The following is a 24333-nucleotide window of genomic DNA, read 5'->3' on the forward strand; positions in this document are numbered from 1 at the left end:
TGGAGGAGAAGAAAGAAAAAAGAAAAGTAAAAAATAGAAAAAAGAAAAGAAAAAAAGTAAAAAATAGAAAATAAAAACATATTCTACTAAAATATTATTAAATATATTTTCTTATTAAAATATATATTTACTTCTTTTTCTATTTTTACTTCTTTTTTTATTTAATTTTAATTATTAAGAAAAAAATATAATTTTAAATGGAGGAGAAGAAAGAAAAAAAAGACAAAAGAAGTAAAAAAATAGATTTATAATTTTTTAATTATTTTTATATTTCTTGTTTTTAAATTATTATTTTTTATTTTTAATTGTAAATGTAACAGTGTCTAAAGTGTCAATTATTTGGTTAGCTATATAGGATAAAAATTAACAAAATAAGCATAATAAGGTAACGATAATAATTTAAGAAAAATTTAAAACAACTTGAAGAATTTAGAAGCACAATAAGTATTGGTAATATTTTAAATGATGTGCGTGTGGGATTTAAACCCAAGCCCTTTCGAAAGGATTAATCTATCACCTTAGACCGCTAGATTAAATTGTCTTATGTGAATATGTTTATACAATTTGAAAATATTTAAACAAACTAATATTATTATCGTTTAATATTTTTATTTTGGAAGGGTTTCTACACATATGCATAAATTGGTTTTTCTTATGTTTTACTTTTTTTTAAAGGAGAAAATATCAGAATCAATGGAAACTAATAAGTCAACAATAACAATTTGAGTTTGTGGTCAAGAAAATTATGACTTTATATATATATAATTATAAATAAATAGTTAGGAAGGAAACAATAGCTTTGCAACTTGTTATGAATAAAACAAATAAATTAGATTTAAAAAAAATTAAGTTAAAAATGGCAAAGAAGAATTATCAAACTTACAAGTTTATAAGTGGGAAATGAGTCATCACCCAAGTCAAAAATTTGTAGCTAGTAATTTTGTATCTTGCACTTACCAATATGTACTATATATACATATATTGGATAATTTTTTTATAAGGCTTCACTATTTTTCGACTCGTGAATAGTTTTTGGTGCGATTTTTTTTTATGACTGTGTATATTATAACTATTTAGAGCAACTTGCAAATTTTCAAAAAATTCCGAATAATTTACAGTACTGAAAACTAGGTTCAAATATGTTGTTTTCTACGCGCATAAAAAAATTAGTCACGCGTGCAACAACATATTTGAACTTAGTTTTCGGTACTGTAAACTATTCGGAATTTTCTAAAAATTTGCAGGATGCTCTAAATAGCTACAATATACACAGTCATAAAAAAATTCGTACCAAAAACTGTTCACGAGTCGAGAACACTGAGAGCCTCACTGGTAAGACTTAAAGTGAATCCCTATAAGAGAATTCTCCTAAATATATTTATATTTATATGAGTTTATTATATATTGACTAATGAATTGACCACTTTTGGTTCAAATTCATTTAGTACTATGACTTGGGTTTTTTTTTTTCTTTCTGGAAGATGAGACACATATACTTCTCCAATTATGTGTTTATTTAAAAAAAAAATTAAAATCCTTGACTAAAGTACACTAACTTTTCTATTAGGACCATTCAATTAATTAGCTAGCTAACCAACTTTCATATACTGTATACTTTATTTTAAAAAAAATATTTTCTTCTTAGAAAGGTAATTATCATATCAGTATTTAGAGAAAAACTTAATAATAAGTGTTTCAATTAGACTATTTTTTCGTTTGAAATGTTTCTAAGTCTCTTTTGATTGGTAGGATATAATAGTATTTGGTTAGAATAAGAAAAATAAATAAAAATAGAGAAAGATTACTCTGCAGCTACTTTTTTGACTCTATTGGTGCATTCATTGGGTGTTTTCTACACTTTCATAATTTTGTTACTAATTTTTTAATATAATAGTGTACATTATAGTCATTTAAGATATCTTGTAATTTTGAAAAAATTTCAAATAATTTACAGTGTCGAAAACAATATTCAAGCAGCTTATTGCATACTCGTACTTATTTTTTTTGTATATACGTGTAAAAATTAACTAATTTAGTCACAATTTTTTTTTTATGTTTTTGACTAAAAGATTATGATTAAAGGAATTTTTTTTAGTATGTGAATATAGGACAATGCCTATCAAACCGATGGAGTGTGCCATTGAAAATATAATAACATTATGTGATCAGAAATGACTTACAAAAGAGAAAAATATGGCTATATTTCTTACAATTGGATGACAATAAATGTATACGAGTCCCTTGCTATGTGTGAACATAATATCATAAAGCACGATATCTAATATCTACCTTCTTATATATAATAATGCACGTTTACTTAATTTTATTTAAATATATTTATTAAATTTTTATGATATAAGGATATTTTCGATATTATATTTGTTATCATTTCTCACGACTGATTGCAATCCACAATCGCAGCTCACGTGATCAAACTCATCCCTATTTCTTCCTTGACTGTGCACACCCGAAGAAGATGAAAATAACCTTCTGCTGCCATTTAAAATGCCATAGACCCTCGACCGATGGTTTCTTCTAGGAGCTTTAAGTCGACGGCGATGACTTCCTAAGCCATGTTCTAATGATTTTTTAGGGCTTTTTGTTCTTCTTCGTCAGATGTGAAAGGGAAGGTTTAATTTATTTAGGTCCTATTTATTTAACTGTTAAAATGTTTTAAATTTAATTATTTATTATTTTTATTTGTTTTAGGAAATAGATTAAACTTAATTATTTTGGAAATAGATTTAAAAAAAGAATTTAAATTTAATTAAAATACTGAATTATCTGGTGCGTACAAGTGTAGACCCAGATGCCACCAACGGAGGAAACCAAACGTTGGGTCTATGCCGCGTACAAAACCCAAATTTTTGGTACTTTTTCCACAAATATCTATTTTGGATATTATATTTGTTATCCTTTCGCATTTAGATAATGTTAATTTTAAGTGTTTTTAGGTGTTCTTAGCTTTGTTTTATGAGTCTTTAATTTTTAAGCCATAAAATATTTTATAAGGTATTATTGATGAATTTTATATATTTTTGTGGTTAGGAATGAATGTGCAAGGATAGGACTCGAGAAAATGAAGTTTGAGACAAGTTTGAAGTGTTTTAGAAGTCCCTAAACTCGAGGTTCGAGCTTAAAGTTGAAGATAACAAAAAAAAAAAGCACGCGAGCAGATTTTGGGTTGTGGCCGCGGCCACCAACATTTACTGGTTGTGGCATGGGATTCAGAGAGTAGTGGCCGCAGCCACCACAATCTCCTAGCCGCGGCTGCCGTGCGAAGCTTGCCCAGAAACACCTTGAGGCTACGACCACTAGGAATTAGTGGTCGCAGCATGCAATAGCATTTTTCTTAAAATTTCAATTTTTAAATGTAATTTTTAGTGGGCTATAAAAGAGATTAGGGTTAACTTTGAATACAACTTTGGATTGCGAATTTTAGAGGCTAGAACAACATAGGAGAAGAAAAGACATTAGCATAAACATTCTTCAATCTAGTTTTTCTTTCTCAAAGCTCTTTCATTTTCATTGAATATTTATGTTTATGAATATGAATGTGATTATGGAGTAATTTTCTTTATAGTTAAGGGTTATTTAAAAACCATAGACATGAGATCTTGAATGCATTGATGAATTTTATTGCTTCTATTCTCTTATATTAAATTGCTTCTATTTTTCTAATTTAATCGATGAATACTGTGAGATCTTGTTAGGTGGCCAACTAATTAGGGTTTTGCATTGTTATGCTATCATCTTAGGATTGCTATTCACCTAATTGTTTAGGATTCTAAGTAGAGTGATAAATTACAATTAGGATATTGTGACGGGTATTTTGATTGTGATGAAAAATAGAACCTATGTTAAATGAATTGCATGCTTAATGAATTTGTTGCCTAGATTAACTTGTTTCCATAGAGTGTAATGTTTTACTAGGTTAAATAGATCACCTACTTAAGGAGTTTATTGCTAGGTAAAAATGATTAATTAAGAACGCTTAGCTTTAATCAAGTATAATAGAGAAACTTGGATAATTGACTGCTTAAGTGTTATATGCGGGGTTAATAGTTTAATTGAGAATAAGAAATGTTATTCGTCACTGTTGATAGATTGACTGTCGAAGGTGTAGAGTAATTCTTGACTATTTCTTTAATATCGTTCTATCCTTATTTATTGGATCTTTGATCTTTTTTTCATTTTATGTTTTCAGTTTTTAAAACTAAAATTTCTTTCTAATTTTAATTTAGTTCTTATTTTGAATAATAATTTGATGATAATCATCGTGAGTTCAACACTTATTTACAGCTATACTGAAATGGGATATTGTAGTGGGCTATAGATGGTCTCATGCCTTATTGAGATTTATAGATTAGGAGTTTACTAAGTAGGCAATCCAAGGTCTATGCCACGGTAGACTTTATGATTGAGTCTAATGTGTTTGTGTTGGCTCACCAATGATCTATATATCCTTGCATGATTTGATTTTTATCAAGCTATTATCAGCAAACCTTTTTAAGACTTGTACAACTGAGGGAACCCTTAATATAGGCATGTGTTGGTTTTGTTTAATTTTTCTTGTTTTTATTGTGATCTTCATTAATTGTTCTTGAGTTTTTTTCTTTTCTTTTCTTTTATTTTCAGGTTATTGATTTATAATGTCTTCATCTACTTTGAAAGTCCACTGAAGAAATCATCTGGAAATCAATTTTCACTTTCTTCTAGTGGTGGTTTTAAATTGAAATCCATTGCTAAGAATGCTGTCAAGGAATGATCAAAATCTAAAATGGTATTTTCGCGTAACTAAACTATTAAAAGTATCTTGTAACTAATCTGATACCAAGAATTGCCAAAAGTTAGAGTGCTTGGATACAGAGAAAGCCAAGTGCCAGAAGGAAGCACCAAGAGGAAGTTTCTTCTTGCCATTGTGAAAGTGGGTTTTACTCAAAAATTTATGAAGTGAAGGGGTCAAAATTTTGTTGGATTAGCTACTTTTTTTAGTGATGGGAATGAGGGAAGGAAAAAATTGAGCGTTTCAGGCTGTCACTTATGCCTTTGGGAAAAAAGTAATGACACCTAAAATATGCACCAAAATATTACACACAGTGATATATCTCTGTTTTTTAAAATAGTGAGTCTTAGTTTTAATAAATGTGATTGGCTAGGCTAAACTGTCTCATCACTGTGTGTAATATTTGAGTGCACATATCAGTACTCTTTGGAAAAACTACTTTTGTTTCTCAAGATGTGGATGGTGGTTGTAACGTCCCACGTCACTATGGCTGCTTCTTGGAATGACAACTGGCCCTACAAACTAACACGCTTCCTGGAAAAACTTCCCAGGAGGTCACCCATCTTGAGATTACTCCAGGTCAAGCACGTTTAACTTTGGAGTTCTCAAGTGATGGGCTACCGAAAAGAAGATGCATCTTGTTGATATAGGTAGTACTCATCAATCCATTTAAGATCTCTTAAACTATGTAGCCTCATACCCACACAGTCTTAGAATCATCACACTTGACCTTCCTTAGGCAATGTGGGATTGCACAGTAGTTTGGTGGCTTGGAGTTCCCATCAACTATTGAGGACATTTTGCTCCAACAACGTAGGTCTTCATCTCCCATGTATTATTGTATACTATGTTTTATGTTTTTATTATGGTTTTGTTCTCATTTCTCTATCAAACTTAATAAATTAGCTGGTGATTGTACTCTTTCATTTTCAAAAACAATAATGTTATGTCAGATGAAAATCTCATATTGTATGCTCTAAATAAATGAATAAAGTATACTTAGTTATACTACAACATGGGTTGTTTTTTTCTCTTCTATAAGTGCAGCTCTTCTTGTTTTCAAGTTTCATTTTTTCTTATTAGAATACGTTCCCTGTATATTTCTTGTATTCAAGTTTCAATTTTTATAATTGATTGTGAAAGTTTCAATTTTTATAACTGATTGTGAAAATATGATACGCAAGTGCACGCAATCGATTCAAATAATATAGATAGTAAATAGAGTATCGTCCCCACAAGACTGTTAACTAATTACCAATAATTGATTTTCAAATTCTATTTGGTGAATTAAAATTTATATGAATAATTAAAATTAAAATGAATAACTCTAAATTATGAAGAACGAATTAAAAATCAATAATAAAAAATGCCTAGGAATTATTTTAATCAACTTTTCATTTTATTAATTTTACTAATCAATTCTAAATCTTTTCTTCCTATTATAATAGTTGTTTAACATAATCGATTCCTATTCTTTTTCAAGATATAAGATTTCAGCCTATATGTAGGTTTTCTACATTTTTGTGATAAACTTAAACATACAGAAAGCATTAAGCATGGAAACCTAATACACAAATCATGTAGATATTTTCATCCAATATACAACTTATGTCTATATAATGATAGAATAGAGATTATAATTTAAACAAATATCGTATATATTAGAATAGAGAAGAAGTATCAATAGAACATCATAATAAAATTAAATTGAAATGAAACTCTTCTTGTTTTTAAGATTCAATTTTTATAACTAAATGTGTTTACCTACATATTCACCATTTAGGAAATGGAATTAATAAAAAAATAACAGTATTATAAATCGTGAAGATTGGGGTGTTCGTGGTGCGGTTGGTGCGATTTTTCTATAATTTTTTGGACCGTACCGCATATGCAATTTAAACAATTTTTCAAACCGCAACCCACATCGCATAGACCTCAAACCGCATAAACTGCACCGCAAAAATGTGGTGTAGTGCGGTGCGGTTTTGGCGATTTATACCTATCGCCAAATAATTTAATAATTAAATATTATAATTAAGAAAGATTCATAATAAATCTTATAATCATAGAGTGTTTAACAAAATAATTAAATGTATAACAAGCTAATAAACTTTAAGCAAAGCCAATAAAAATATAACAAACTAATAACAAATAAAAAATGTAATATAAAAGTAAATATTATTTTAATTTAGAAGGAATATCTTTAGATTGAAATAGAATATGTGTTAGCATCCTATGAAATATTATATTTCTTTCTAAATATTGTATTATACTATATAAATATTTATGCATTAACTTTAAATATAATAAAATTGAAAAAAAATAATATAAAAAAATTAATATATATAATAATACGGTGCGGTGTGGTTTGAACTGCATTTATAAAATTTAAAACCGCAAACTGTACCGCACCACGCGGTTTGACAAAAATACAAACCGCAACCGCACCGCGAAGGTTATAAACTGCAAATTGCGGTGTGGTGTGATGCGGTGTGGGCGGTTTTATGAACACCCCTCACTTGGACTGTAAATTCACATTTGCATTGCTCATGGACAAGTATTACATGGTGCAGAGTCTACAACCTCTGAGCTAAGAGCACAAAAGGTTGACTCCCATGGTTTCAAGCTGCTATCTTGTGATACTGAATCTCAATCCAACAATAGGAAAAGCGAAAAACAACACCTTTTTTTTTATCACTATTTTCTCATATTATTGATAGCTTTGAAAGTGTTGTCACAACATCTCTCATGTTGGGACGATTTTCAGGATTTGAGTCTGTGCAGAGCAAGGCTAGTTTCAGCAGCTCTTCTAGTATTTTCATCTCTTGATTGGAGACATTCAAAACCAGCTCTGGGTCTAGAATTTGAAGTAACTTATCTCTTCCATTTTCAAGGGCTTTCTCCACTAGTTGTCGCAGACTGATAGGTATCCCACTCTCTTCAATAAATCCAGTTGGCCTTTGCTTTGTCAGAAACTCCATCACTATTATGCCAAAGCTGAACACATCCACCTTTGTTGTGACTTTACTCATGTATGCGAATTCTGGTGAGAATGAAAGCAATGAATTCCAATGAGTAAAAGTTTATAGATGGAAGATATACAGATGAATTCAAAGAAGTTGCATACATGTCCAATGGATAAAAGAGTTACCTGGTGCCATGTACCCAACAGTGCCTTCAAATGCTGATGATGACGAAACATTCCCATTCTGCTGATGAACACCAAGAATTCGAGCAGTTCCGAAATCACTCACATGGGCCACCCAATTTCCATCCAAGAGGATGTTAGAAGGTTTCAAATCACAGTGAACAATGGGAAAATCATGGCCTGAATGTAAGTACTCCAATACACTAGCAATTGAAGTGCAAACATTGATTCTCTCTGATAGTGTCCATCTTTGTTGATCCACCCTATGGTTGTGAATGACGCTGTCCAAGTTCCCATTTTCCATGTATTCCAAAACTAAGGCCTTCAATTTTTCACTCTCCCAGGCATAGCCAAGTATCTTCACCAGATTCCTGTGCCTCAGTTGGATCAAGGTCTTCATTTCTCTGTAGAACCACTTATCTGACTCTACAGAGAACTGCTTCAGGTTCAAACTCTTTATAGCTGCGATCTTTCCATCTTCCATTTGGCCCTTGTAGACAGTGCTCAACCTGCTGGAACCTATCACGTTGTCTTCACTGAAGAAACTCGTAGCTAATTCTATATCCTTTCGGTTGTACCTCTCGAGGGGCAACACCAAAGTGTAATCTGCTTCTGGATTTTCAACTTTTGTGGCTTTATGCATCTTTGCACGTCGAACAAGGAATAGAGCAGCTAACACGAGAAAGAAAAGTAGAGCAACAGAGCCAAGTGCAGCAACGAGAATCACCACAGTTTTCTTTGATGACTGGTGTGAACCGGTCTGGCTGCACGCTTTAAGAACTCTAGCTCCACAAAGGTTTGAGTTCCCTGCCAAACTGGATGCATTTAAGCTTTTGAAAATCCCAGTCTCTGGAACTTTGCCTGCAAGTTGGTTGTAAGACAGGTTCAAGTGTATGAAGGTGGAAAAGTTGGAAAAACTTGAGGGGATGTTTCCCTTGAGCTGATTATGAGAAAGGTCAAGAGATTTAAGGTGCTTCAAGCTGGCCAAGTTTTCAGGCAGTTCTCCATTCAAGCTATTACTTGAAAGGTTCAAGTTGGTAAGCATGTCTATTCCAGCAAAAGCTTCCCCTGGAATTGGACCTGTGAGATTGTTGCTTGACAGATCAAGTGAGACTAGATTCCTGCATCCTTTGATGGAGTTGGGAATGATCCCGGTAAGTTTGTTATTGGAAATGTCAATTTCTTGCACCATTTCCAACATGCCAAGCTCTTGTGGGACACTTCCTTCCAAGTGATTGAATGAAAGATTCAGATACATTTGCATGGCTTTTAGATTCGTGATCAGAGACGTGGGGATTGATCCCGAGAAATGGTTGTGGGAGAGATCCAAAACTGAAAGTCGACCATGGCCTCCCAGGCTTCTTGGAATTGATCCATTGAGCATGTTTTCATGAAGGTATAGTCCTGTAAGCCACTCAAGTCTTGAGATGGCGTCTGGAATTGGACCTGTAAATCTGTTGCGCTGTAAAACGAGTACAGTAAGCTGTTTCAGCTCAGAAAATTGCTTTGGTATGGTACCTTCTAAACCATTGTCACGCAGAGAGAGACCTTGGAGTTGAGTGAGCTTAAAAAACTCTGGTGGAAGTTGTCCTGAAAAACTATTATCAGCAAGTATCAGGGAAAAAAGGTTGGTTAAGTTACCAATCTCTGGTGGAATTTGTCCAATAAAGGAATTTGAGGAAGCATGGAATAGCTGGAGATTGAAGAGTTTGCCAATATCTGGTTTTAATGATCCACTAAAACTATTCCCTGACAAAGTTAACTTCACAAGATTTGAGCAATCAAAGAGGTCATCTGGGACTTCTCCATTCATTTTATTATTTTCCAAAATCAGGTAAGTGAGATTTCTCAACTGTCCCAAGCCTTGTGGAATCTCTCCAGTCAGTCTGTTGTTTGCCAAATCTATGCCTAGAAGTTGAGTACAATTGGTTATACTAGATGGAATCGGTCCCTCAAGGAGATTGGAAGGCATGCTCAAGTTCTTCAGATTATGAAGCAATCCTATATTTGATGGAAGCTCTCCGGTAAGGAAATTGTTGCCCATACTCAAGTAAGTGAGATTTTTCAACTTTGTCAACGAAGGTGGTATTTTCCCTCTGAACTTATTGGAATGGAGGGTCAATATTTGTAAAGATCTTAGATTTTCCAGTTGAGATGGAATAGTTCCAGTCAACTCATTCTCTGAGAGTCCTAACTTAAACAACGATTTTAATCGAAACAATGAAAGTGGGATGGTGGAATTCAACCTATTTCCATACAGTTGCAATTTCTCTAGATGAACCAACTCACCAATCTCTGAAGGAATGCCTCCAGTTAACTTGTTGGTATTTAGTTCAAGAAAAATCAGCTTCTTACAACTACCTATTTCAGGTGGGATTTCTCCATGGAAAGAATTCTCAAACAGCTCTAAGTACTCTAAATTTGACAGGTTACCAATCTCCAATGGCAGCACCCCAGACAACTTGTTTTGGCTCAAGTCAAGAGCTTGTAAAGCTCCTAACTCGCCAATAGATTGAGGAATGGAACCTACCAAACTGTTTGTAGATGCTAAAAACAGCTGAAGATTGATTAAACTCCCTATGTTTGAAGGGACTGAACCTGTGAGATTATTCAAACTGACACTAAAAGCTAACAAAGAAGTACAGTTACATATGCTGTCAGGGATACTTCCACTAAGAGAATTGGTACCTAAATCTAGAGTCTGCAGATTTTTCAGGTTTCCTAGCTGTGGTGGAATGTGACCAGAAAGATCATTATAGTAAAGAATTAGCTGAGAAAGTTGAGAGCAAAGTCCCAGTTGAGCTGGTATAGAACCTGTGAATGAGTTTTGAGTTAAATCAAGAACCTGGAGGCTTGAGAGGTTGCCAAGGAAAGGAGATATCTGGCCCTTGAGCTGCTTATCAACCAGAGAAATCGAAGCAACATGATTCGATATGGGATCGCAGGCAATGCCAGACCAGTTGCAATGGTGGCTCGCATCTTTCCAATCTGCTAGTGCTCCAACTGGGTCACTGGTGATGGAGCTTTTGAAGGCTTTTAAGGCCTCAACTTCAGTTTCCAAGCTGGTTTGAGTTGATAGAACAGAAGTAACAAGAGCATAATAACAAAGTGTTGTGATTATCAAACTCACCACTCTTTGTAAACAAGCCATTGCCATTAGATGAAGTAAGAATACTAGATACTGAATGATGCAATCTAATTATCTATATCTGTATCTGTATATAAGCCTATATATATATATATATATATATATAAAATATTGGCACGTAGTGAGACCCCACAAAGTGAGTTGTTTTTGTATCAAGATATTACAGATGTGAACTATGAAGAGTATAGTTTTTTCATGCTTTGAACAATAAAGACTCAAAATTTGACTTTCTGGGATCAACTGGAGGTAAACTGATAGAGATATATCAGTATTGTACAGATATACAAAGTCTATATGAAATATAGAAAGGCATTAAATTCCAAAAGCTTGTCCAGCAAACTCTACCCTTGGTTTCAAAAGATTATTCACAAGGGCCTTAAGATCTTAAATTCATGTCATCATACATAGAAATAAATATATGTCGATGGATTCAGTTATTTTATACCGAAATTCTACTATTTTTGCCATTAAATATACTATACAGATCATGAATATTTTTTTTGTATTGTAAGATGAGTGTGAGTGTTTGTAAAGTGAAGTTTGAATGATTGTACTTCACTAATTCTGCAAACCAAACATGTTACATATTCTCTATATATATATAAACATTTAAAATAGAGATTTGCTGAGAGACACTATTGGTGCGTACCACTTTTGGTATAATTCAATATCGGGTCCCACACATTTGAATTTAATAAATATTATGAGATATGGCTAACCAAACATAGAGTGTCATCTCATGTGGTATTGGGCACCTTAAGGTGCTGCCAAATAGCAACACTCTTCAAAATAAGAAGAAAAACATTACACATATTATCCAGTTTTCATGAGTCATCCTTAACTCATGTTCGTAGTTCGACCAATAAAGCAGCTCATGAATTAGTTGTGCATACACTAAGGGTGGAAGATGAACTTGCATGGTTGGATGATTTTCCATTCTTCTTATTTAATGTATTGTACTCTGATTATTTTCAATGAAATGTTTCATTGTTAGAAAAAATAAGAAGAAAAACACAAGTTTCACTACTATTTACTATGTATAATATCCTGTTTTCACACTTATTTATAGAGAATGGTAAACATCTCACTTTTAATCCGACATTGTTAATATCACAATAGTTTATGTGTTTGTTGAATAGTGAAAGTTACTAATAATTTATAAATATTTACTAAACAATATATTTAGTCTATATAGCTAAAAATATTATTAATTTTATTTATGCCTATAATTTAAATCTTTTAGTATGTAACATTTAGCACTAATCAAATATGATAATATGAACCAACAACATTATCATTTTAAATTATTAATAATAATTATAGATGAGTGAGAAGTGGGAACATTCTAATTTTGGTCATTCAAAATAATAAAGTATTGGGTACGCACCTCCTAAAAATAGGCATACTAGTGCACCTTTACTGTTTTTTGATACTGAGATGATTTTCGGCGAATTTTCTTTTATGACCATGTATATTATAATTACTTAGAGCATCTTATAAATTTTCAAGAAATTACGAATAATTTACAGTGCCGAAAACAATGTTCAAATGGTCTGTTGCACGTGTAGCTGTTTTTTCTTATGCGCGTGAAAAATAACATATTTGAACCATATTTTCGATATTACAAATTATTCAAAAAAAATTTGAAAATTTATAAAATTCTCTAAATAACTACAATATACACGATCATAAAAAAAAGTATACCGAAAATCATTCCAATACTGAAAAACAGACGCTCCCAAAAACAAGAGTACACTCTAAAGTTTTCCTAAATTATTATAGTTGAAAAAACAAAGTTACAAGTTGCAAGTTACGTACGGCTGAAACAAGTGACACAGAGATGGTTTGTGGATTAATAGTGATGGGCTTGACGATACATTGGACTTTGAAGATGGGATTCTGCCGACGTGTTAGGCCCACACCGTGGCCCACTATCTATATCTTTGGGCGTGTTTGGATACATGGTTAGGTTTATCCATTGTTTGGTACAAAATAAAAAAAATCTGACAGCTGTGGGATTTGAACCCACGCCCTTTCGGACCAGAGCCTAAATCTGGCGCCTTAGACCACTCGGCCAAACTGTCTTATGTGAATATACTTATACAGTTTAAATATATTAAACTTATTTAAAATTATTTTTATATTTAATATTTTTATTTTGGAAGGGATTTTACACATATACATAGACTGGTTTTTCTTATGTTTTAATTTTTTTTAAGAAGAAACAATGGAAACTAATAAGTCTGCAATAACAATTTGAGTTTGTGGTCAAGATAATTAAGAATTTTTTATATATATATAATTATAAATAGATAAGTTAGGAAGGAAATAATAGCTTTGCAAGTAGTTTGGAATAAAACAAAATAATTAGATTTTTTTTTTTAAATAAAATAAAAAATGGCAAAGAAGAGGTATCAAACTTACAAGTTTACAAGTTTACAAGTGGGAAATGAGTCATCACCCAAGTCAAAAATGTGTAGCTATTAATTTTGTAGCTTTGCACTTACCAATATGTACTATATATACATATATTTATATTTATATGAGTTTATTATATATTGACTCATGAATTGACCACTTTTGGTTCAAATTCATGTAGAACTATGACTTTGGAATTTTTTTTCTTTGGGCTGGAACTAGATACATACTTATCCAATTATGTATTTTTTTTTTTTTTTAAATTAAAAAGTCTCCTTGAGCATGCATATAAAGTATACTAACTTTTTTCTATTAGGTCCTTTCAATTAATTAGCTAGCTAACCTACTTTCCTACATTGTATACTTTTTTTTTTAAAAAAAATCTTTTTATAAAGGTAATTATCATTCAAATGATTGATTATATTTTATATGTAATATAAGTATTTACCAAAATATACTAATCTTAATAATAAGTACTGTTTCAATTAGATTAACCTTTTCCTTTGAAATGTTTCTAAGCCTCCTTTGAATGGTAGGATATAATAGTATTTGATTAGATTAAAATATATATATATAATAATAATAAATAATGATTAATTAAAAAATAATAATAGGTTGATTGTTTGACACAATAAAATTATACAAAAAATTAAATATATAATTATTGTGCAGTATAAAATACATTTATGATGATAACTTGTAATTAAAAATTACCTTTTAGTTAGAGAAATTTTTTTATTATGACTAAAAGTGACATTTATTCAAAAAAAAAAATTATGTTATGACTAAAATATTAAAAAAAAATTAGTATGAGAATATAGGATAATACCTAACAAACCGATGGACTGTACTATTGAAAATATAATAACAATATTATGTGATCAGAAATGACTTGCAAAGGAAAAAAAGAAAAAAATGTGAGCAAAAATTAAAATAATACGACCAAATTGAATGATTTTCTTGCTATATTTCTCATAATTGGATGTCAATAAATGTATAGGAGTCTCTAGCTATGTGTGAACATAATATATGCAAAAAGTAAGATATCTAATATCTACTTTGTGTCATGTACAGGGAAATTTTACAATAGGAGCGTCACTTTTGTTCCTATCGTTAAGAGTGGATCTGTATTCGTCATGTGGAGAAATTATAACTCAAATTTTTTTTATATGATAATGTATTTGGTAGTTGTAGTAGGCATCTCACTAATTTTTTGGGAAATTTTGAATAATTTACAGTGCTGAAAAATAAAATTCAAAATAGTAAGTTACACGCGGATAAAAAAACAGGCACGAGTGCTACCGATAGTTTGAACTATATTTTTGGCACCGTAAATTATTCAAATTTCTCAAAAACTGATGGAATGTCTGATGTAACTACAATTTACACCATAATATAAAAAAAAATTGGGTTATATAACTCCTACCAATAGAAGCAAAAGTAGTATAATGTACATATTTTCTCTATGTGCTGAAAATAGAGACGCTCCTACCAGTAGAAGCAAAAGTAGTATCATTACTATAGAATTCTCATATATGAGGCTATTATAATTGAGATTTTATTTTGTACCTAACGGTAGTTATTTTTTTAATTTTTGGTACATGAATAAGTTGTAACTCTAATTTTTTTTATATAGTGATGTACATTATAGTTATAGGAGACTTTCTACAAATTTTTAAAAAAAAATCTGAATAGTTTAAAATCTCAAAATTAGGATTCAGCTAGCTTGTTGCACTTGTATCTATTTTGTTTCTTATGCGAATGTGAAAAATAATGTTTGAATTCTGATTTTGACATTCTAAACTATCTTTAATTTTTTAAAAATTTGTGACATTTTCTAAAAAATTTTATAATTATAATATACATCACCGTATAACAAAAAAAAATTACAACTTATTTATATATAGATATATACTAGGTAGAAGCGACGTGCAATGTACGTTTGCATAGTTTTAATGTTGTAAACATTGTCTATAATTTTAATAAAAACTGATTCACTACTTTTATATATATATATAATAGAATGAATTATAGTTCTATAATATATATAAATATTTATATCAATAATTTCTACATATATGACATCTAAACACAACATATAGAGATATCTATTTACATGGTTACATGACATATATATAAAATACAACAATATTTAAAAATAAATTAATAATAGAAATAAAATAATAATAGAAAAATTTATAGTGTAGATAGTATTATACATGCATTTGGTGAATTTGGCGAAGAAAAAAAGATTCAATAATCACTTGATAAAAAACAAACTACCACACAAATTTATAAGATAAAAAATAGTATCTATGTCTTTATTATTTTTAAATAAATATGATTTAATTATTTAAATTAACATAAAATATCATAAAATATCTTATTTTAATTAATTTTTTTTGTTCATGTTTATGCTTGTTCTTTTTTTTTAATTTGATAATGACAACAAAATATTATATATTATATGTTTAATATAATATTAAGTTTAAGTTTAATTAAATTTATTTAAGTTATAAAATATATGGTTTTATTATTTTTAAATAATTATTATTGTAAAATATTTCAAAAATAGCATATTTTAATTTGTTTAATTATTCATTTATTTAATTTTATTTAAGTTTAAATCATATTTACAATCTACCGTTAAGTATAAGAATATTATGTTAAATATAATAATATTCCGTTAAATTTAACGAAAAAAAATAAAAAACCATTAAAGCAAAAAAAATTCCATTATCTACACATTTTTTATATAAAAGAAATGAATCGAAAATAGAAAAAGTTATTTCGGTTGCTACCATAAAAGTTCATTATAAATATATAATTATATAATTTTATATATATGTATACGAAAAATCTTTTGTAGGGGTTTCACTTTAAACTCTCTCGGTAGGGCTCTCAGTGTTCCTCGACCCGTGAACAGTTTTCGGCGCGATTTTTTTTATGACCGTGTATATTGTAGCTATTTAGAGCATCCTGCAAATTTTTAGAAAATTCTGAATAGTTTATAGTACCAAAAACTAGGTTCAAACATGTTGATTTCCACGTGCATAAAAAAATTAGTCACGCGTGTAACAACATGTTTGAACTTAGTTTTCGGTACTGTAAACTATTTGGAATTTTCTAAAAATTTGCAGGATGCTCTGTATAGCTACAATATACGGTCATAAAACAAATCGCGCTGAAAACTGCTCACAGGTCGAGAACACTGGGAGCCTCACCAGTAGCGCATAAAGTGAAACCGTTAAAGGAGAATTCTCGTATAAATATATATATATATATATATGTTTATATAGTTATACATCTCACCACTCACCGGCTCTTAAAAGTAGAAATACTAGCTAGGTGTGACAACTAAATATTTTTCCCATAAAGCAATTATAATTATTCGAAGCTCATGTCCTCTATGTTTTAACTTTGGAAAGCCAAGAAAATGTCACAAGACTAATTAATTAATTATAATAATTATAGCATGATTCATTTTGATTATTTGAAAGAAAAAAATTACATAGATTTAGTAAAGCATGCTTGCATCTACAATTAACCACATGTACTTTGAAAAAAAAAAACTCATCCATTTTCAATCAACTTTTAAGTTGTAAGAATACAAGTAAATTAATCCAAATAATTATATATATTAAACATTAAATATAATTATTTATATTTTAATAGAAGAACTTTACAAAAACAGATCCAATACTTAGTCTTGGAATAAAATTAATAATACTTTATGAATCAAAAAGAAAAATACTTTTTTTTTTAATATGGTTTAGTGGGTTGGTATTGCATGGAAATATAATTAAAGAAAACTAGAGAAATTAATACTAGACTTAACCCATACTAATATCAATGATTGAGAAAAATATACAAACGTGTCAATCTTATATGTATTATATATACTTTTATATTCACTGACCTAATATGATTATCAATGCAATAATGTTATTTTAAATTGAGACTACTTTTTTGATATTTTGTGTGGCTAAGAAATAATTTGTTATTTGTTGCATATATAAATTGGAGTATATTCGAAAACATAGACAATCATATAAGCTAATGGTGTCACTATTACCATATCAATTTGTATCCTTATAAACCTATAATTATGATTTGAGATATATATTGCTCCCTTTTTTCATTAGGGAAAAAAATAATATTTCGAAAATTATAGAGTTTAGCAATGAAATTTAATTGTTTTATTTGGGTTCAACTAATAATTAAACTATTAATATGCTATTATCTTTAATATTTATTATTAAGTATTTTGATTAGGTACATCTATAAAAATTTCACTAATTTATTGAAAATTATTCAGTGGTACTATGCCTAATTAATTTCACACAATATCTAAGTACTTAATATTTCACAATAGTACTTTGTCAAAAAAAAAAATATTTCACAATAGTACTTATTAGTTCAAAGATATTTACAAAGTAATTGAATCATTAATGTTAAAAGCTAAGAATTTATTGTTATGTGGTTTTCATCTCAGTGTTCTAATAATCTAATAATAAGTACTTATCAACTGATATTTATAACGTATTTCTATTTTAATTAAACCATAAGCACTATAGAGGCAATTATTAAAGCAAATTTGCATTTTTCAAATAATAAGAAAAAGATTTATCAAAAAATAAACAAGAAAAAGAAAGAGTGAGTGGAGTGGAATTTTATAAATTGTACTTTAATATTTATTAAATATTAAGCATATCGCTAAACTCATTTCATCGGCCATGGCTCGATGTAAGTGTAACACGTGATTTATTATGTCTCACTTAGTAAAACGTAACAAGTCTCGCATAATTTTTTATGTCGTCGAGAAAAAATTATTACTTTTTAATAGTATATGACATTCGTTCAAAAGATTTTTTGATTTTCCCAATATATACCTATTAAAAACCCTAATTTCACAACTCACCTCCAAAAATATTTTATTTGTTCCATTCAAATATTTAATTTTTGTCTAAACAAATTTAACACAATTTATGTTTGGAGTCTAAATTATTATGAAATTAGAAGTTTAGGTTCTTAATTTTTAAAATTATAACTTCAATAAATGGTAACAAGTATTACAATTTAGGATCAAAAACACAAAACACATGTATTTATTTTGAATCATAATCTTATAACATCTGATATACTGTTCTATATGCATAAGGCCAGGCCACTATATAGCATCATATATAATCACTACATATATATCTATCCCTTTCAAACTTCATATAAGAATAATTATATATTTTTTGAGGTGAGGAATAATTGAAGCAAAAAGATACAAGCCACTTATTATTGAGAGAGAAAATGAACAATTATTTTTACTTCCACAAACAAGAAATTTGGAAGCTAGATTGGAAAACTTTAAAGTGGGATATAAGTATAATAAAATATAGATTAGAAAAGATAGCAAAAAGAAAAGTGAAAAAGAAAGTTCTATACACATGGAAAAAAAGGATGCATATAATATCAAATTCTCTAGGCACTACCTTTAACTTCACAATTAAGACACAAAATAAATATATATAATATTTTGAAACCCAAATGCTAAAAAAAGTGAAAAGGGTTATTTATAATAAACAATTAAAAAAAAAGATATAAAGAGAAACAAAATGTATATGTAAGAGAAAACTATTATTATTGTATAAATAATTGAGTTTATACTTTTTTGGACCTTGTGTTTTTTCTCATTATCTGTTTGGACCCTGTATTTTGACAAATTACTTTTTGAACCCTGTGTTTTGTAAAATGGTTAAAATAGAACCCTAAACTCAATTTTGATGAAGAAAAAATTGAATATAACAATATAGTTTTTAAGCAGAATGATTTTATTTTTGTTCTGAATTATTAGTTTGGTAAATTATTTGTGATTTTAGTTGATAAAACATTGACCAAAATCGGATTTAGGGTTCTATTTTAACCATTTTACAAAAATATAGGGTCCAAAAAATAATTTGTCAAAACACAAGGTCCAAACAAGTAATGAGAAAAAACACATGGTCCAAAAATGTATAAACCCAAAATAATTAGCCATGCATTTACCACTAAACCATTTTTTAAGTGCTTAAACATCACATGGGGCTTTTGGTATTGGCTCATATTCACCTCATTACAACTATAAATCTTATTACCAGAAAATAATAAGAATGACAATAATAAAATAAAGCAATAATAATTATAATAATAACAATAGCAACAATAAATATCATTGGAATGACAATAATAAAATAAAGCAATAATAATTATAATAATAACAAGGGCTTCTTGGCAAAATGACCTATTTTTTTAAGTCATTTTGCACTCTAGCCTAGTTTTAATAATTCTTTGCAAAATGACCTCTCATAATTTAGATAGGTAGTCGAAAATTTAGACAGGTGGTCGAAAAATTTAGACAGCTGGTCGAAAATTTTGACAGCTGGTCGAAAAATTTAGACAATTGGTCGAAAATTTTTGACAACTGGTCGAATTTTAGACAGAGGCCATTTTGCAAAAAATTATCAAACGTAGGCCAGAGTGCAAAATCACTTAAAAAAAAGAGGCTATTTTCACCAATTTTCCTAATAACAATAGCAACAATAAATATCATTCTGCTACTGATTTCACAATCATCTTTATTGTGGAATATAAAAATTCAAATCTCATTTATCTCCAGTACAAGAGGATGTTTTTAATATTAAAATATTTAGTATTTCTAATATTAAAATATTAAAGTGTTAAATTTTTTATTAATCACATATTTTTTACGGTGTACTCAAATGCTATAATAATAATAAAATATTGCTTTGTATTTATGTATTTTCATCTAAAAGTGGTACTTTTTTGTTTCATTAACTTTTATTATTATATAAGCAAGTACATTAATATTAATCTTTATAGTATTGTACATTTTTAAAAAGTATGTTCTAGGCTTTAATTAGCACTATTAATTATTCTTCATGTTTTTGAGTTTTTACATTTTTTTTTTAAAAAACCCTCTAAATTTAAACCAACTCACTTGCCACATATTTTTAGAAGCTAATGACATTTTTCAATGCACTAGTATTAATATTACTTCTTAGTGTTTCTTACTTTAGTATAATTAGATTTGGCATGCTATTCATATCTATATAATAAGATCACAAGCAACTTTTATTCTTACATTAAGAGTTTGATCACTAACTCCTCACTGCTCCATTTGAGATCTCTTGAAATAAAAAAAATAAAAAAAACAAGTTACCACTACTAATTAGTTAATTATCCCCAATATAGTGGGACAAAAATAGAGAGGACAAAAAAATAATAATAGTACAATGTTGTTGTAAAATATAATTTTTCAATCACATATTTTGTCACATGAAATTGGATAAATTACTTAATAATAATAATAATAATAATAATAATAATAATAATAGATGCATGCATATCCACTTAAGTAAGGAAAAAATATATAACCCTTTTTTTTTTATGGAGGAAAGTAAACGTTTTTTTTTTTTGAAGGTTGCCCAAAATTTATTGAATCAACACTTACATTACACAGTTAATTTTAAAATAGTTTAAGGGGGTGTTTGGTATGGGGTAAAGTAAATGTGGGAATGAGAATCTAAATTCCTTCATATGTTTGGTTCAAATTTTAAGGGGATAAAGTTAATAATTTGTGTAGGCCCCACATGTTTTTTAAGGGTAAAGTGAATCATTTTGTACACAAAAGTTTAATATTACATCCATCTTAAATCCTTCTACACTTTCCAAAGGAATTCAACTACTCAAAACAAACGCTCCCTAAAAACTAATCCTAAACTAAAATAATTTTATTTTCTATCTTTACAAAACAACTATAGAGAACAAACTTTCACTTCTCCTCCTTAATGTAAGTTTAGCATTAAATGTTGATAATGCTGGATTACTTGTCATAAACCATGTCAAAAAGCATAATAATATTCCAACCATGAAAGTTACATGTCATTTTGTCTATGCACATGAGAGAATAATTAATTAATATTTCTTTGATCTTATACTAAATATGTTTGGTTTAATAAAAACTCTTCTTTCCAGCTGGTTCTTGCACATCCCAAATCAAGGTACTAAAGAGCCATTTTAAACAAGTTGATTTGAGGTGAGGCCTTTATATACCGTAGCTTTGTTCAAACTTTTTGCTCAACTCTTTCCCATTCTCAAAACCCTAATCTTAGTTTGAGCTATCTCTCTTCCTCTCTTTTTTTCATAGTGTAAAATCCTTACACTACACCAAAATCATGGTTGAGAAGAACATTATGTCTACTTTCCTTTTGGTGTTGTCTTTAAACTTAGGTACTACTTTCATTTATAACTATATTGTAAGTGACACTTTTTTTAACTAGTTGTTATTCTTCTTCTAATCTTTCTGATTTTGCAGGAATGAGTTTTGGAGTAGAGACATTGCAGGTAACAAAGTAGTCCAAACAACTTAGCTTTATTATTACTCATCTTGATTATGTTATGAACTTTTTTTTTGTTTTGTTTTTGCTTAGACATGGTGTATTGCAAAGCCTTCAACACCAGATTCAACACTGAAGAACAACCAATTTTATGCCTGTGATCATCTCGACGAACACGATTGCGACCCCATTGAACAAGATCATCCTTGCTACAACACAAATTCACTCATGCTTCATGCTTCATTTGCCATGAATCTTTACTTTCAAAGAAAAGGAAGGCACCCTTGGAATTGTGACTTTGGCAAATATGGTCTTATCTCCCTAAACAATCCAAGTAACTCACATTATTAGATCTCCTAAATTAAACTACAATAACATCACATTATTTTACATACTCTAAACATCTTTTTTTTTTTAAATTACCAAATTTACAGGCATTGGCAGCTGCATTTTAAGTGGTAAGTACTTTCCATAGTAAGTTAAAAGGGTTGTTTAGGAATCTGGTCTTTAATAATTGTCTTTACAATTAAGTCCTTGAGTTTTACAATCAATAACAATTTGTTAATGACAGATATGTGAGTATCACTACAAAAAAAAAAAAAAGTAATTTTTAGTGACAACTTTTTAGTCCCAACATATATTTTGTGTAACTAAATACCACTTTTAGTAACAAGAAAAAATTACTTGTGACTAAAAAGTCATACTTAATCACAATTTGTCACTAATGTAGTTTTAATCACAACCTATTATTTTTAATGATAAAGTTTGTTATGACTAAAAATACATTTAGTGACAACAAATTGTGATTTTTGTGACTAATACTTTTAACCACAGACTTTTTAGTGATGACATAAGTAAGATGATTTTTTTTTTAGTCACAAATTTTTTGTTTTTAGTCACAAAATTTATTATGCCTAAAACTAAGATTTTTTGTAGTATGCAAACACCAAATTTGTCATCAAAAGAATTCAAAGACTTAATTCATGAAGCTTTTCCTCTAATGTGTCATCTCACTAACATGGGAATTTTTATTTTTTAGGTGGAGAAATTTCAGTGGACTTATCTTCTGTGGTAATTAACTAAGTATAACATTTTTGCTAATATTACTTATTATATATAATGTTATTGTTAATGCTAATTGATTAATTAGCTGTGATTAACTATTGAGTGGTGTTTGGATACAGGGAAAGTGGTGTGTGGCTAATCCAGTGAGCAATAATCAGATGCTGCAGGACAACATTGACTATGCCTGCAGCCATGTAGATTGTAGCCTAATTAAAACTGGTGGTGCTTGTTATGATCCAAGTAACCTCATAAGCCATGCCTCAGCTGCCATGAACCTTTTCTATCAAGCCAATGGGAAGCATGATTCGAGCTGCGATTTCATGGGTACCGGCGTAATTGTCATAACTGATCCGAGTAAGAAAATGATCAACTCATTCATTCTTTTTTCGTCGTTCATTAAAATCAGTTTTTTTTTTTAGTTCTAATGACTAGAAAAATTGTGTTATTCTTGGTGTTGTTTTTTCAGGTTATGGCGATTGCAAATTCGAGTATCTTAACTGAGTTTTAAAAATAATCCAAAGAATGGTTTTCAGAGAAGTACTTAATTAAACAAATGAGATGATTATGATATTTGAATTGGCTTTTGCAGCCTATCTTATGAGTGATTAGTGTGGTTACTTGTAATAAGTTTAAAGAGCTTTTTGTTTGTTTTGTTTTTTGAGCTGTTTTATAAGAGTTAGAACATAACAAGTTGTGAATAAAGAAGATTAATTTCTTAGATATCTCTTTTGCTTTGTTGTACCATTTTAGCATATACAGATAATTGATTAAATACATAAATAAAAAGAAGACAATTAAGAATGAACCTTGATAATTACTACTTACCAATAAAGACAATTTTGCACATTCGGATAATTACTAAATATGTGTTTATTCAATTCAATTATAATTATATAAAATAAATGATAATTTTGCTATATTCTTAATGTATTATAATTATAATACAAAAAACCAACATTAAAACATAAAAACATAAATGTTGCTCTTTATTGAAAAATATACCACTTCAACCAGAATCCCGGTTTTACAGCATAAAAGATGTCTCTAAAAATAAAAATATAACAACATTTATTTTAGAGAAATAAAATACTAGTTAAGAAACAAAATATAAGCTTTAGAAATAAAAAATCTCATATTTGGAATAATTTACTCTTTTCAATTAACATGCTTATTGGCTAATGAGCCCAATAAAATTGGGCTTCTAGGTTAAAGTCTGATAGCCCAATTATAAGCCCAAACCAAACAAGCCTTGGCTTAACCAGACCCATATTGTATTGTAGGTACCAATTAAAAGTGTAGCTTTCAACATCTAAGGTTCATTTAATTCTCTTACTATTATTCACACCTAAAAGGCTAAAACATTAAATACAAATTAAAG

General features: G+C 29.2%; 2 protein-coding genes and 1 non-coding gene across 3 annotated transcripts; 1 reads left to right on the forward strand and 2 right to left on the reverse strand.

Moving 5' to 3' along the window:
- Nucleotides 1-7305: 7305 nt before the first annotated feature.
- On the reverse strand, nt 7306-11187 carry LOC133800781 (LRR receptor-like serine/threonine-protein kinase FLS2). The gene is made up of 2 exons (XM_062238844.1): nt 7938-11187; nt 7306-7829 (listed from the first exon to the last, which is right to left on the reverse strand). Exons 1-2 carry the CDS (start codon nt 11089-11091, stop codon nt 7492-7494), a joined length of 3492 nt encoding a protein of 1163 aa, XP_062094828.1. The 5' UTR covers nt 11092-11187; the 3' UTR covers nt 7306-7491.
- Nucleotides 11188-13086: 1899 nt separating this feature from the next.
- Nucleotides 13087-13166, reverse strand: TRNAL-UAG (transfer RNA leucine (anticodon UAG)). The gene has a single exon. It is a non-coding gene; the product is annotated as a tRNA-Leu (tRNA).
- An 8482-nt stretch (nt 13167-21648) lies between these two features.
- LOC133800872 (glucan endo-1,3-beta-glucosidase 3-like) lies at nt 21649-23704 on the forward strand. The gene is made up of 7 exons (XM_062238959.1): nt 21649-21783; nt 21869-21897; nt 21984-22224; nt 22325-22348; nt 22930-22961; nt 23075-23309; nt 23422-23704. Exons 1-7 carry the CDS (start codon nt 21729-21731, stop codon nt 23454-23456), a joined length of 651 nt encoding a protein of 216 aa, XP_062094943.1. The 5' UTR covers nt 21649-21728; the 3' UTR covers nt 23457-23704.
- Nucleotides 23705-24333: the final 629 nt, after the last annotated feature.

Source organism: Humulus lupulus, chromosome 9, assembly GCF_963169125.1.
Source record: "Humulus lupulus chromosome 9, drHumLupu1.1, whole genome shotgun sequence".
NCBI lineage: Eukaryota > Viridiplantae > Streptophyta > Magnoliopsida > Rosales > Cannabaceae > Humulus > Humulus lupulus.

Coding starts and splice junctions, on each gene's coding strand:
- LOC133800781 (XM_062238844.1), bottom strand. CDS start 11,091: ATGGCAATGGCTTGTTTACAAAGAGTGGTGAGTTTGATAATCACAACA. Junction 7,830..7,937: donor TGTTGGGTACATGGCACCAG/GTAACTCTTTTA, acceptor CATTCTCACCAG/AATTCGCATACATGAGTAAA.
- LOC133800872 (XM_062238959.1), top strand. CDS start 21,729: ATGGTTGAGAAGAACATTATGTCTACTTTCCTTTTGGTGTTGTCTTTA. Junction 21,898..21,983: donor TTGGAGTAGAGACATTGCAG/GTAACAAAGTAG, acceptor GTTTTTGCTTAG/ACATGGTGTATTGCAAAGCC. Junction 22,962..23,074: donor CAGTGGACTTATCTTCTGTG/GTAATTAACTAA, acceptor GTTTGGATACAG/GGAAAGTGGTGTGTGGCTAA.